Source organism: Lepidochelys kempii, chromosome 1 (assembly GCF_965140285.1).
Source record: "Lepidochelys kempii isolate rLepKem1 chromosome 1, rLepKem1.hap1, whole genome shotgun sequence".
Lineage (NCBI taxonomy): Eukaryota > Metazoa > Chordata > Testudines > Cheloniidae > Lepidochelys > Lepidochelys kempii.
The window spans coordinates 339,040,679-339,055,143 of NC_136380.1; the positions used below are offsets into that span (position 1 = coordinate 339,040,679).

Below are 14,465 nucleotides of genomic sequence, written 5' to 3' on the forward strand. Positions count from 1 at the left end.
CTCAGAATCCAACAGCTCCCATTGTTAACTATCAGGCTCCCTTTAAAGTTGTTAAGTGTAGCTCAGGGTTCAGACCCACTAGCAAGGCAGCATATGAAGAACTTACACTGCTACCGTCCATGTCACCTGGTACCTACGCTATGGAAATTATGTCCTGCTTCTTTTGTGAGTGTTGTATAAATGAAGGCTCTTTTATAATTAGTATTAGGACATGGGAAGGAAAGAAGTCATATCACTGAAACATGGCTGGAGGGTGTTTGTTCAACATCTGGGATTGGCCTATGTGATCAGGAACAGCTGGGATTGAGCAACAGAGAGCAGTTTCTCTAATGCACCTTTAATTTGTATGTATAGGTTTGCATAATTAACCCCTGGGAAATGGCTGTTCATGCAAGTCCTACAGTAAAATGTTCAGATGTTTTAGTCGTCTAAGTCTCATTGTGACAAATTCAGAACTCATTGGAAAACCCTTTTCTCTCAATCGTTCTTCACACAGTTAGTCATGTCCACTTACACACATCCACACCCCAACACCCAGCCAGCCACCCGCACACTCTATCTATTCAAATTTTACTCCTGCAGATGGAGGAAGATCAGATTTTTTTTAAAAGTGACTTGGAATATTCTCAGATACTGCAGTGATAAGTGTCATGCAGGTACTAGATAGTATATTTCATACTTTACCATACTGTGCAATATTTAGCATAAATTTAAAATATCCCAGAAAACAAGAATCCCACAATTGTGTTATGCAGATAAATGCAATTTTAATTACATCCAGTCTCAGGATTAGCATATGATATTGAAGGCTGTATTCTTCTGAGGGAGCTAACGAAATTAATCAGTAACAAAGGAGCTACAAATCCAATTTCTGGTTGAGTTTTCACTAAACAACAACAAAAACAAAAACATCCCAAAGAACCGCCCCCCACACACAACATGTTAAAAGATTTAGAAAGGAGTTTCATGATACTGTTGAATAGCCACCGTTTAAGCCTCAAATGTATATAGGGTAAAAATGATCTAAACTTATTTAAAGCACTCTGATACCAAGCCTCTAACGTCAGGATTTATCTAGGGTTCATAATGTGTCAAAAACTGTGCGACTGTGGCCCCTCAATTATACTTTTAAGCATCATCTCAAAGACCCAAAGATATGTATTCTATTCCAGTGTTATTTCCTAAAATGATAGTAGGTTTGAGGAGAAATGCTATCCAAACACAGCCCTATCTGCAGGACCCTGCTACTTCAGAATGAAGAACTTTGCCGGGCTGATTAGCTTATTTACATTTTGGCTGCCACACTAGCAGATGTCACTCAGCCAGATGTCATTCCCCTCCAGCTAGAAAAGAGACATCAAGAGTTGCTTAAGCATGTTAAAGGGAACTAGCTTAAATGTGTACTAAGGAAGCAAATTCTATTTTTATCTATGCTTGCCCATTTCCGCTCTACCAACAATGCCAGCATTGACAGCTTGTCCCCTCCTCCTACAAAGATCCATGCTTTCCTCTGCTATGCCTTACGCATGGAACTGATCTGTAAAGCTTTTACCCTCTCCTCTAAGCCTACTTTCTGCCCCTGACACCTACAAGAATTCCCCAAGGATGGCGATAGACTGATGGTCAGTTGGGAAAGCTGATATTTATAAAATACAAAACAGAGTAAGTATGTATGTATATGCAAGACATATTTGTCCTCCTCTCCCCCATCCTTTGTAAGATGACAAACACCACAGACACTCTTTGTTTGCAGAGCATCACACATAATATGGCCCTGATCCTCTGGGTGTTACTGTAATAAGTACTTTATAGTAAAAATGTTACCCAAGATCTCACTACATGTGAAGGGTCTGCTAGCCTTTTATAGATCTACCAAAAGAGCCTTTACACAGAGTTAGTGAATACCACATTCTTTAGGATGCCATGGCAATATGCATTGCCACTTAAAGGCTGTGTTGTGACTTTTATCCCAATGTCTATATTCTCACTCGACTGTCTCTCATTGGGTTTCAACTATGCTTACTATGATGCCCTGGGTGTCAGCCATAATGGGCACAGAAGGATACGTGAAAGATTTACACAGAGTGCCTGACTGAGAATGTTGGATATGTTTGTGAGGATAATTTTATGGCCATATAAGGTGTCTAGCATTCAACAGGTGGTATTCATTCTGCCAAAGGAGGTGGTATGGGGGGGGAGGGAGAAGAATACTTACCTCGTTCATATTTCCCTTTCCGACTTGGCAAAGCAGCACATTCAGAAATTAAATCTGCAAATCTGAATCATGTAAAATATTATGCAGAGCAAGGTGATTTTTTTGGTTCAGTTCATTATTATATTTTCTGTTTTTTCTGTTGTTGAGATTAATCAAACCATTTATCAGTGGGATTAGGAAAGATGAGGGGGATATTAAGAAAGCAAAGGAACTACAAGAGCCCCCATGGCCAAGGGAAGGAGTAAGGCTATATTCATCAGAGTCCTCTTCATTAAGTAGGCACACTGTACTGGAGGTAACTTTTACTCTTGGTAATTTTTTAAAAGAATATTGGAATATTGTTAAGACTGATGTCCAGCTAAGAAATTAAACACAGCTACTATTGACTGAGGCATAATGGGGAGAATTTTCTTTAGCACGCTGGGAAGAACTGCAATCCAAGAACCATGACTGTCCCACTGAGATGATGCATAGCTCAGACCCTGAGCAATTCCACCATTTTATAAAAGATGTTACTAGTTGGCAAAGTGTCTTTTCACTGTCTGCACAACTACCCTGCATGCACCTACCTCCATTCTCTAATAATTTCCTTATACTTCCCATGTACTTCAAATTTAAAATAATGTTTGCTTACATTTTTAATTGTACAATGTAAGGATCTGATCCTACAGCCCTCATTCACATAAGTAGTCAATAGAATTATTCACTTATGAACATGGCCTTGATGAAATGGATTCTTGTATTTCAGTAATCATCATGGTTCTGTGTAGAAATTCATCTCACTATGACCTGACGTAGAGTGAAGTAGAGAAATATTCAGAAAGAGGATTGGAAAGGTTAAAATTGTCCTGGGGCAATGGTATTGACACCCCGCCTACCTTTGTCTGACCAAAAAGAGAATTATTAATTTTTCTCATGGTCTTAAGTACCTCCAGAAGAATGTTATGACCCTCCCTTATGAGTGCTACAAGAAGACTTCTAAGAATAGAGCTCCTCAATATAGCAGAAAAAATAACAAGATCCAATGGCTGGAAGCTGAAGACAAACAGTGAGGGTGGATTCTCTACCTGAGAAGTACTTGAAGTCTTCAAATGAAGGTTGGGTGTCTTCTTACAGGCATGCTCAAACACAACCAGAAGTTATGGACTTAATGCAGGAATTCTTAGGTGAAATTCTATGGTTTGTGTTATTCAGGTGGTCTGACTGGATGATTGTAATAGCCCCCCAGCCCCACCACCTTAAAATATATGAATTTTCTGAACATTTCCTTTGTTGTTGTTTTTTTAAGTGATTCCTACCTGAATTAGCAACATTTGATACCTCATGCTTAAATGGCAACTCTTTAATATGCACCTCAAGCTTCAGAAAGAAACACATTTTGTAATTTCAGACTGCAAGAGCCATTGTCTGTTACTTCCTCCATATCAAAGACAGCAATCTTCCAGATGTATGTTTGAAGAGCACATATGGTAGATCAGGATGTGTATTACAGCGCTATGCCACAAGTAATGATCATTCAAAACTAAAACCACAGAGGGATAAGCAGTGACCAATTTTCTAAGTATTATCTACCTTTTTATAGAAAAACTGAGGAACAGCGAGGCAAAGGACTAAACTCCTTAAAATAGCTGTTGATTTTTGGATGGCCAGTTTGAGACAAATTAGGATCAGATTTTCAGAGCCAAGGAGCAACTGCAGCTCGTTTGTACTTCAACTGCAGATGAGTATGCTGTGCTCTCCTGAAAATAAGGCCCCACCTATCAAGCTGGATACCCAAAAATGGAGTTACCCAAATTATTTGACACTTTTCCTAGGTTTGTTACCAACTTGCCAGAGAACCCAGGTTTCCCAGCTCCGTAGTCACTGCATTAAGCTGTCTCCTATCACTAGAGGGGGCTGAAGCACCAAATGAATCCAAAATCCATCATAAATTACAGGGCCAATCCTTTTCCCATCAAAGCCAGAGATTTTGGCCACTGGATGCAATAAGAGCAGAACTGAGTTTAAACACAGGCTTACTTCACTGTATGAAGCTACAGCTGATTGCTTGAAACTTATACTAAATGAATAAAACACAGCTTCAAATATTAAATTGGTTTCTGAAGTGCCCCATTTCTGCAAATTTCCCAACTACATCTGCACTCTGAAAAACACTACTTCATTTCACAGTGCTTTCAGGATTTAGAAAAAAATCAATGACATCCACATTTGTTGGTAAATTGTTTAGCAAATATTAATGAATTAAATCTATTTTTTCTTTAACGTGAAATACACTATTGGTGGTCTTTACTGAGAAAAAATTATTTTTTTTCAACCTTCTCGTCTATAAAAACAACAAAAAAGTGTTCTCAAAACTTAAATTAAATTTACAAAGTTAAAGGAATTTTTTTTTTGTTTCCCTACAACCAGACTGCTTTAAAATAGTCTGTGTCTAAGCATTGACATTTTGACTGCACAAGAGTTAAATTTGTAGGATGTACTGACACATGAGTGAAAGTCTTACAATTTCAGTAAAGCTCAATGACTTGGGTGCGCACAATCTTCAAGACTGGGGATTTGATTACTTAGATGCACGCAGAGCTTGACTTGTTTGCATTGTGGCATTTGTACAAGCGTCTAACTTGGAATCTAAGGATGTTGTATCATACAACACAGGCCGATGCACCATGTCACCAAACCAAAATGGTTTCCTAAAATTTGTATTTATTAAACCGATACACACATTAGATTAGTATCTCTTCAGTTGTTTCAGATGAATATAAAAAACAAGTAATTCTTTAAATTGATGGCTTTGAATAGCTACTCTATTATGTGGCCTTAATTAGCCAAATTCCTTGTTTTAAATTTCATCTTACACTTCGTGGTTCCTCAGTCATCATCTTGCTGATTTCTTTTCTGTCAAGGAAACAGGAAAATTAATATCAGTGTTAGATAAACTTATCTTAAATAAGGCACCAATCTAACATTATATATATTTTCCAGAGATTGACACTGGGATGCAGCAAATTCTGTTCCCTACTGGAAACCAACACAGGTTTTTATTTACAATAGGGAACAGAATCTGTCACATCCCAATGTCAACCAATAAAAATGCTCCCCAAAACAAGAACTCTGGAAATCCAAGAATTACAGCCAGGGTAATACCAACATTCACCATCAAAAAAAAATCTGATCACACAGGTGCCTCTTGCATTGCATCCTGAAACTGGAAAGTCTCTAGGTGTGACAAGCTGCTGGTTGTACCACACTGCAAAGCAGATGACCTACCACTAAGAGTCTAGATCTTCAAAAGGCTCATCACTATGGTATCTAGGCACTTCAATGCAAAACTCCCCTATGCGACTTTCATATGAGGAATACACAGATCTCAGCAATAGGTGCACCACGAAAACTATACGGATTAGATAGTGTTCCCATCAGCCACTGCCTGAACGAGAGATACTGAATGTTAGCTTGCTGAAGATAGTACATTAATCGGATTAATGGGCTTGGCTTGTTGCTTAGGCTTTGGGGAAGGCTGCACTTGCAAATTTTTCATAATGCAACCCCTCCCCATTCAGTAATACATATACTAGAAGTTTTCTTCTGGCCCTGGGACAACACAATTTATTTTCCTCTTAACTCTTTTTAGGGCACCTAGAGATGTGACTGCAGTGGGTTCTGCAGTCCCTCCATCAAGCTTCTCAGCTAGCAGCTGAAAATGCCTGCATCATAGGCTAGGGCAGCAAGCTTCAGATAAGCCTCAATATCACGAATTCTAAATGCAAATTCTGATCCTTCCAGCTCAGTGGTTCCCAAACTTTAACAAGCTGTGAACCCCTTTCACTAAAATGTCAAGTCTCGCAAAACCCCTCCTAAAAATGAATATCTCCAGAGATTTTCTCCTTTACCTGAGTATAAATTATAAAAGCAGTGATCTTGGAAATATAAAATTTGTTTTATGACATGCTTATTACACACTATTTATTATTAATTATTTATCATTACAATATTTTTATTACATTATGAAAATGGCAACACTCTTCCAAGATCTCACTTTCGTAGCTCGTATCACTTTGAATAAGCCTGTTATAAGACAAGGCTCCTATATTTCATCAAGGAGTATCAGATGTGAAACAGCAGGAAGGTATTTAAGAAGCCAGCTCAAAGAGTTCCTCCTACACAAGCATTCAGGTCTTGAGCACTCCAGGCAAACAATGTACATTACAACAAAGCTTAAACTTGTTCTTCATAATAATTTTAAAAACAACACTAGCTGCCTACTTGATTTTAAAAACAGCAAAAAATATCCACCTCCCTTTCCATTTCTTATAAGGAGTCTTGAAGTTTAAATCTCCTCAGTGTGATAGATATGCTTGCTTTGATCTGTTTAGTTCTTGGAAGTCAAGTGCTGCCCGGGGTCCCGAGGGACAGCTTTGTCCGCCATTAGGGAATTTTTTCCTCAGAATCCCTGTAACATTTTGCGAACCCCTATTTGGGAACCACTGTTCTAGCTCATAGCTGATCTTCACAATACATATTACTAGCAGACTTTATAAGGCAAAAGAGTCATTGTTAGGTCATTACCACAGCACCTAACACTGCCACCCTCCTTTGAATGTTTCTGAGAACTGAATTTATTCCATTTTACACTCCTATACAATCAGGACCTGCAAAGATGCATAGCTGGAGAGGTGACTTGAAGTACTAATAAATTAGTTTTGGCTTGAGCATAAGATCGTGCTCTTCAAAACCCCACTATAAAGTACCATTCAACTCATGGCTCCTTGAGTATATTTCTCTATAGAGAGGATTCACCAAAACAGCTAAATTTTTAGCGAAGTTTTTGTTAATGAGACTTCAGTCTACACCGTCCTGAGGGCCTATTTAGCCCTAACACTGTGCCTGAGGGCCAATGAGTAATTAATCTTCATTAGAAGGTCAGACCAGAGATTCATTCAATCCCTGATATTTTGGGCTGCCTACCTGAGGACCAGAGTACAATTTGACCACTGAGCAGAGCTAGTCAGGAATTTTCCATCAAAAACATATTTTAAGGATAATTGTTGATGGCTAATATTGAGGATACTTGGAGTCTTATAGTTGGCTGATGCCAAACAAATCCTTGGGCTTTGCCTGCCCTCAAAATGTCGAAGATAGAGAGTTAGATCCTTCACTATTGGTAAGGAAGAGATTTGTGCTGGTACAAAAGGAGAGTAATTAGAAGTAATGGGATTAAATTGAAAAGGGGGAAGTTACAACAGATGTAAAAAGATTTCTGATAGCAAGTACTATTAGACCAGGGGTCTCAAACACGTGGCCCACATGCGGCCCATGGGGTTCTTCCCTGCAGCCCGCCAAGCTCCCCGCAGCCCCGCCCTCCATCCCCTCCCCAGCATGCCACGTTCCCAGCCTACCTCCAGGCCAGGGGTGGGCAAACAACGGCCCCGTCCCCTCAGGGCTTTGGATCTGGCCTGCAGATTTGCCAACCCCGTGATGCTGAGGGCCCCGCGCTGCTCCGGGAAGCGGCAGACACCGCTTCCCTGCGGCCCTGGGGGGAGGGGGAGCAGAGAACTCCGTGAGCTGTTCTTGCCTGTGGTTACTTCCCCTGAAGCTCCCATTGGCCAGAAACAGGGAAGCACTCCCTCCTGCACCCCAACTCCCTGCCCTGAGCTCCCTGTTGCACTCGCACTCCCTCCTGCACCCCAACCACCTGCCCTGAGCCCCCTGCTGCACCCTGTGGTCAGCGGCGGGGGTGGGAGTGATGCGGCCCTCAGTCCAACGTATGAGTTCTCATGTGGCCCTCCTGGTGATTCAAGTTTGAGACCCCTGTATTAGACTGAGAAGTAGTCTTCCAATGGAAGTGGGGAACATTGCAATCTAGATTGGAAAAAGCACCAATTTGTTTTTATTATATATAATCGTCCAGAGAATAGAGACAATCTTTGCCCTGAAGAAGGACTTACAATCTAAGACAAGTAACATGTAAAAAGTGCATCTCTTACAGCTCATTACACTGTTCTGTAGCTTGCAGCTTTTGAGTGGAATTTGATTTATTTGTGTTGCCCTACAAAGTTGTGAGTGGTTGGGGGCTTGAGAGACTGCTGTTATACAGAATACTACTCTTGGTTAAAATCTTTCAAACTGCCTAAAGAGGTTGAAAGGAGGCAAAAAGATCATTTCAGCCTATGAACAAGTCATGTATATTTGTTGAAAAAAGAACTGAGAAATTAAGTTTGTTTGAAGAAAAAACTGCTTAAAGTGTTTAAAACTTCTTGTGACATTACAAAATTATTTTGGTATTAAAAAACTAATTTTTTTTTTTAACTTTCAGCCATTCAAACAGCACATTCCCACTTAGCCTATATTTATCTTTGTCATAAATATAAAGGGAAGGGTAAACCCCTTTGAAATCCCTCCTGGCCAGAGGAAAATTCCTCTCACCTGTAAAGGGTTAAGAAGCTAAAGGTAACCTCACTGGCACCTGACCAAAATGACCAATGAGGAGAAAAGATACTTTCAAAAGCTGGGAGGAGGGAGAGAAACAAAGGGTCTGTGTGTCTGTCTATATGCTGTTTCTGCCGGGGATAGACCAGGAATGGAGTCTTAGAACTTTTAGTAAATGATCTAGCTAGGTACGTGTTAGATTATGATTTCTTTAAATGGCTGAGAAAAGAATTGTGCTGAATAGAATAACTATTTCTGTCTGTGTATCTTTTTTGTAACTTAAGGTTTTGCCTAGAGGGGTTCTCTATGTTTTGAATCTAATTACCCTGTAAGGTATCTACCATCCTGATTTTACAGAGGTGATTTCTTTACTTCTATTTACTTCTATTTCTATTAAAAGTCTTCTTGTAAGAAAACCGAATGCTTTTTCATTGTTCTCAGATCCAAGGGTTTGGGTCTGTAGTCACCTAGGCAAATTGGTGAGGCTTTTTACCAAACCTTGTCCAGGAAGTGGGGTGCAAGGTTTTGGGAAGTATTTTGGGGGGGAAAGACGCGTCCAAACAGCTCTTCCCCAGTAACCAGAATTTGTTTGGTGGTGGTAGTGGCCAATCCAAGGACAAAGGGTGGAATATTTTGTACCTTGGGGAAGTTTTGACCTAAGCTGGTAAAGATAAGCTTAGGAGGTTTTTCATGCAGGTCCCCACATCTGTACTCTAGAGTTCAGAGTGGGGGAGGAACCTTGATAATCTTAAACAAAAAAGGGAGCGTGTCTTCCAGTCACATTTTCATAGTCTATATTATGCAGTAGCTTTGCCTAAGATAAGGTAATAATAAAGTACAGTTTGTTCTTGGTTATTACAAGTAAAAACAATAAATCAGTCCAACAATACACACACACACCCCGCGCTCTCTCTCTCTCTCAAAAAAAAAAATCTTTATTTTACAAGTCGAATATTGTAATCCTTTTATATCAGAATACCATAATTCCATGCGCTTTAGTGCTCCTGGTTTACAGACTCTGTAGTCAGAAATCCCTCCATTGTGGTTTGCTTACCAGTTTGAGAAAATCAACTAGTTTGTGAACATCTTCTCCAGTAGAAAGGTCTACAAAGTCCTTGGGCAGTCGGTAGCTCAGGTAAGGGCTAGGCTGGACGGTCACTTTGCTGTTTGTACAGCGGAATGCTGGATAGTCCTTCGAGAAAGACAGGTTAAAAAAACCCTTCAAATGTCTAAATGCAATTAAACACATTAAATTTTTTCAACTCCTGATAACACAGTTTCAATTGCTCTGGTATTGAGTTTATTCAGTATACTAAAAATGGACTTATCACACAGTGACACTGGCCCTTTAAAATGAAGCTGCCTCCTGATTCATCTTAAAAGAGGGTCACCTGAGCCCTAGAGGTGAGAGAGACCTCGTGAGTCAGAGCCACCTGAGAGCCTGAGAACAGCGTGAGTCAGTCAGCGAAATGGGAGGATGAGAACTGCCTGGGCCAGTGGTAGAAAAGGGCAGGTGAGAGCTGCCTGGGAGCTGGTGACTGGAAGAGGTCACTGGGGAAAAGCCCAGAGAGCAGAAAGCTCTCTGCAGGTCCTCCATGAAAAGAGGGAAGAATTATCACAGAAGCCAGCGGAAGGCTAGCCTGCTGACATTCCTGAGCCTGAGAATGCTGGAGAGGGTAGAACACAGAGCAGTAGAGGGAGATACCTGCTGGCTCTCTGAGCCAGAGAGCTGAAGCCAGAGGACCAGGGAGGGCTAAAGTCGGAGTGAGAAACACTGAGACTAGACTTGGTATGTTGTCTCTACTGTTTGGACTATGCTAGAGAAATGGACTCTGTTTAGGGACTTTTGTAAAGGACTATTTTGCACTATGTTTTTATAATAAACGGGCCCCCTGGAGGGCTACACTGGGGCAAGAAAGCTTCCAGTGGAGCTATTGGGGACTCTGATAGGGAAACTGAGGCAGGTGCAACTACTGTGTCATGGCCTGCTACAGGAGGGCATTCCAGGTGGGGATCACCCCATGACAGGAGCATTCACAGATACTAGGTTCCTTCCCCCTCCCCCTATATATATTATATAAAATAAATAAATAAAATCTTCTGACCACTTATGGGCAGAAATTAAAATGCTATTAAATATTCAGATCTCCCCACACCTCAAACCTCCAGTAGGACACTCACTACATGAATACTATTGATACAGTAGTGTTTAAGTAAATAAGAAGTAATAGTGCCATAATAATTGGACTCCCCCTCTGATAGTGAACTTTAGATAAGGCTGTTGAGCCCTCAGCTAAAAAGCCTGTCTGAACACAAGTATATAATTTCTAGCATCAAGAGCATTAAATTCCCCTTTAGTAAGGGCTTCTGATTTAAATCCATATTTACAAGTAAAATCCTGCCAATGTTAAGGTCAAGACTTATGCAGCAAATATTTGTTGAAACCCAAAGATTTTTTTAAAGCTTCCATTGCTAGCCATAAGTTCTGGGTAGCCCCATCTCCCTTTTAGTTTAACAGTGATAGCAATGGTTCTCAACCATGCGTTCAGGGCCTCCTGGGGGGCCACAAGCAGGTTTCAGGGGGTCTGCCAAGCAGGGCTGGCATTAGACTTGTTGGGGCCCAGCGCAAAAAGCTGACGCCCTACTGCATGGGGTTGAAGCCCAGAAGCCCGAGCCCCTCCACTGGGGCTGAAGCTGAAGCCTGAGCAACTTAGCTTCGTGGGGCTCCCAGTGGCGTGGGGCTCTGGGCAGTTGCCCTCCTTGCTACCCCCTAATGCTGGTCCTTGCTTTTATATGCAGAGAAACAGTTGCTGGGGCACAAGGAGGCCATGGAGTTTTTAATAGGACGTTGGGGGGGCCTCAGAAAGGAAAAGGTTGAGAACCCCTGCTTTATAACATGGTCAATCTTCAAAGTGCTCTATGAGCGGCATGAGAGGTAGGTAAGTTTCCTCATTTTACACATGGAGGCAGAGAGATCTAGCAATTTACCCAGAATCAGTAGACCTAGTTGTTGAGCTAGAATTTTAACAAGATAAGCCATTCTACTTCTCATTTCAGTTTACACTAGGAAGCTGCACAAAGCACACATGCAAGATAAGTGAAACCCTTCAAAATAGACTAATAGTCAAACCACATCTCCTTGGACAAAATGCACTCTGAATTATTTAGATAATAAACAAAGAAGTCCTATCCTTTAACAAAACCGCTCTCAAATCTTTTCATATCACGCAGGCCACATCTTAACGTCTTGTGGAGCACCTTCCACCACATTAACCATCACACAGTCCATCTATCCCCACTTCATTTGCAGTTTCATAACATCTTGGTAGCAACTTGGGAGCAATTGCTTCCATGTAAGAGTAAGCTAAGGAAAGCATAATATGTTTTGACGTTTTCTAATGTTTAGCAGCTAGAAAGAGGAGTTTACTTATCTGTAACTGAAGGTTCTTCAAGATGCGTGGTCCCTATCTGTATTTCACTGAAGATTACGCATGCACACCATGCACCCGGAGGTGGTGATTTTGAAAGTAGTGTCCGTTTGTCCACGCATGCGCCCTGGCTCACCTGGTGCTTCCATCCAAGGCGATAATGGGCGTGGCGCACCAACCGCATCTCCAGTTCCTTCTCTACTGTGAATCTGGCAGATCTGTAACAGAGGGGAAGGAGGGTGGGAAGCAGAATACAGATAGAGACTACTTATCTCGAAAAATTTCCAGTTACAGGTACGTAACCTCATCTTCGAGTGATGGTCCCTATTGTATTCCACTGAGGGTGATTAACAAGCAATACATAGTTTAGAGGAGGGTGAGAGGGAGAGGATGAGGATGGAATAGTAGTGCAGTACTGCTGCCAAGTCCTGCCTAACGTAGAGTGAAGGCGTGTATGGAAATCCAGGTGGCTGCTTTACATATGTCAATGAGTGGCATGAGGGGGAGGTAGACTTTATAGTTGGTAGTAGAATTTAATACACCCTGAAATCCACTTGGAGATTTAACGGGTGGAGATGTCCTGCCCCTTGAGTGTCTTTGCTATCACAACAAACAGTCTAGGGGACTTCCTGAATGGTTTTGTTCTCTGAGGTAGAACACCAAAGCTCAGCAAACCTTGAGGGAGTGGAGTCAACACTTCTCTGCAGATGCATATGGTTTGGGGAAGAAAACAGATTGATGAATGGCTTGATTGATGTGAAATTGAGAAACCTCTTTTGGCAAGAGCTCAGGGTGTAGTCATAGGAAGACCTTATCTCTGTGGAAAACTGAAAGGTGGGTCTACCATCATGGCTCCAGTTCACCAACTCTTCTCGCCGAGGTGATAGTAACAAGGAAGGCGACTTTCATGGAAAGGAGGGCCAGAGCACGATGCTAAGAGTTCAAAGGGGGGCTTCGTTAGCACAGAGAGAACAAGATTCAGGTTCCATTGAGGTGCTATATGTTGGACAGGTGGGAAGGTTCTGATGACCCCTTTCCAGAACCTGGTGGTTAGTGGGTGTGTGAAGATAGAGGAACCCTCCATTGGAGGGTGGAATGCACTAACTGCTGCCAGGTATACTTTCAGAGACTTGACGGTGAGACCTGATGACTTCAATGACAGAACGTAGTCCAGTATGAGGGGGATCCCCGCTGATTCTGAGGAAACCCTTTTTCATTGAGCCCATGATGAAAAATGTGCCCACTTGGCCTGGTAACGTCATCTGGTGGAGCCTTTCCTGATGCTAGAAAGGATTTTCTGCACCACCAAAGAGCATGTTTGCTTTAAGGCAGATGACCATCCAAATAACATGGTCAGAGGTGTAACGCATGTGGACTGGGATGTCTGATCTCGCCTTTGCATTGGGACAACAGAGCTGGATGGCTGGGGATGGGAGCGGATGAAAGCACGTTCTTCTGATAGCTCGGTGCTCCGGGATGTTTAAGTGCATCGTGGATTCTCTGGGAGTCCCCTCAACCCACCCAGGATGCATCAGTGATAATCTTCTTGTCGGGGGAAGAGGGAAGAAAGGGAACTCCCATGCACATATGATGTGCATCCAACTGCCATTGAAGGGATGACAGTACCATGGTGGGGACTGGAGCCATGACTGAAGGCATTGACGGTGGAGTTGTGCAAAGGGGGACACATATGTACATGAAGCCATGTGACTGAGGAGGGACAGACAAATCCTGGCAGACATATGTGGGTAGCTCATGATGTGAGCTAGGTCATCTCTTAACACCTGGAGCCTGTCTGCAAGTAAATAGGCTCATGCCACGACCGAACTGATGGTAGCCACTATGAAGTCCAAAGACTATGTTGGGTCTCAGATCAATTTCTTGACGCTGACTCTGAGTGACAAGAGAAAGTTGAGCAACATGGAGGTTGATGCCTTGACTGCGCAGCTAGAAGCCAGTTGCGAAGACATGGAAACACCAGGACACCATGTTACGATGTAAAAGACCTTGGTGAAGACCCTGAAAGCAGTGGCTATCCCAAAAGGGAACACCCTGTACTAGAAATGATGGGTGTCCACTGTGAATCGCAACAAACATCTGTGGACTGGATGGATATTGATGTGAAATAAGTGTCCTTCATATTGAGAAGCTGCAAACCATATGCTTTTCTCTAAGGACAGAATAACTGCTGCCAGTGTAACCATACGGAACTTGAGTCTGTGGATGAAGCGATTGAGATGATGAAGATCAAGGATCAGTCTCCATCTGCTTTTCCTCTTGGGTATCAGGGAAGAAAGTGGAGTAGAACCCTATTCCCTGATATTCCATGGGAACATAATGTATTGCTCCCCACTGTAATAAGGAGTTCATCTCTTGGGCGAGAATGCTGTTGTGAG

General features: G+C 42.0%; 1 protein-coding gene across 3 annotated transcripts in view; it reads right to left on the reverse strand.

Annotated features, from left to right (window-relative positions):
* Positions 1-742: 742 nt before the first annotated feature.
* The window catches only part of CDC123 (cell division cycle 123), a 79,698-nt gene continuing 65,975 nt past the window's right edge, over positions 743-14,465 (reverse strand). For 2 of the 3 annotated variants that reach the window (XM_078851185.1, XM_073328760.2), the window contains one exon: positions 11,876-12,287. In XM_078851185.1, coding sequence (XP_078707311.1) covers positions 12,117-12,287 — 171 coding nt within the window. In that variant the 3' untranslated portion in view covers positions 11,876-12,116. Of the gene's footprint in view, positions 5,111-9,695; positions 9,834-11,875; positions 12,288-14,465 lie in introns of those variants that run through there. The other variant, XM_073328759.2, reaches the window with a different exon arrangement.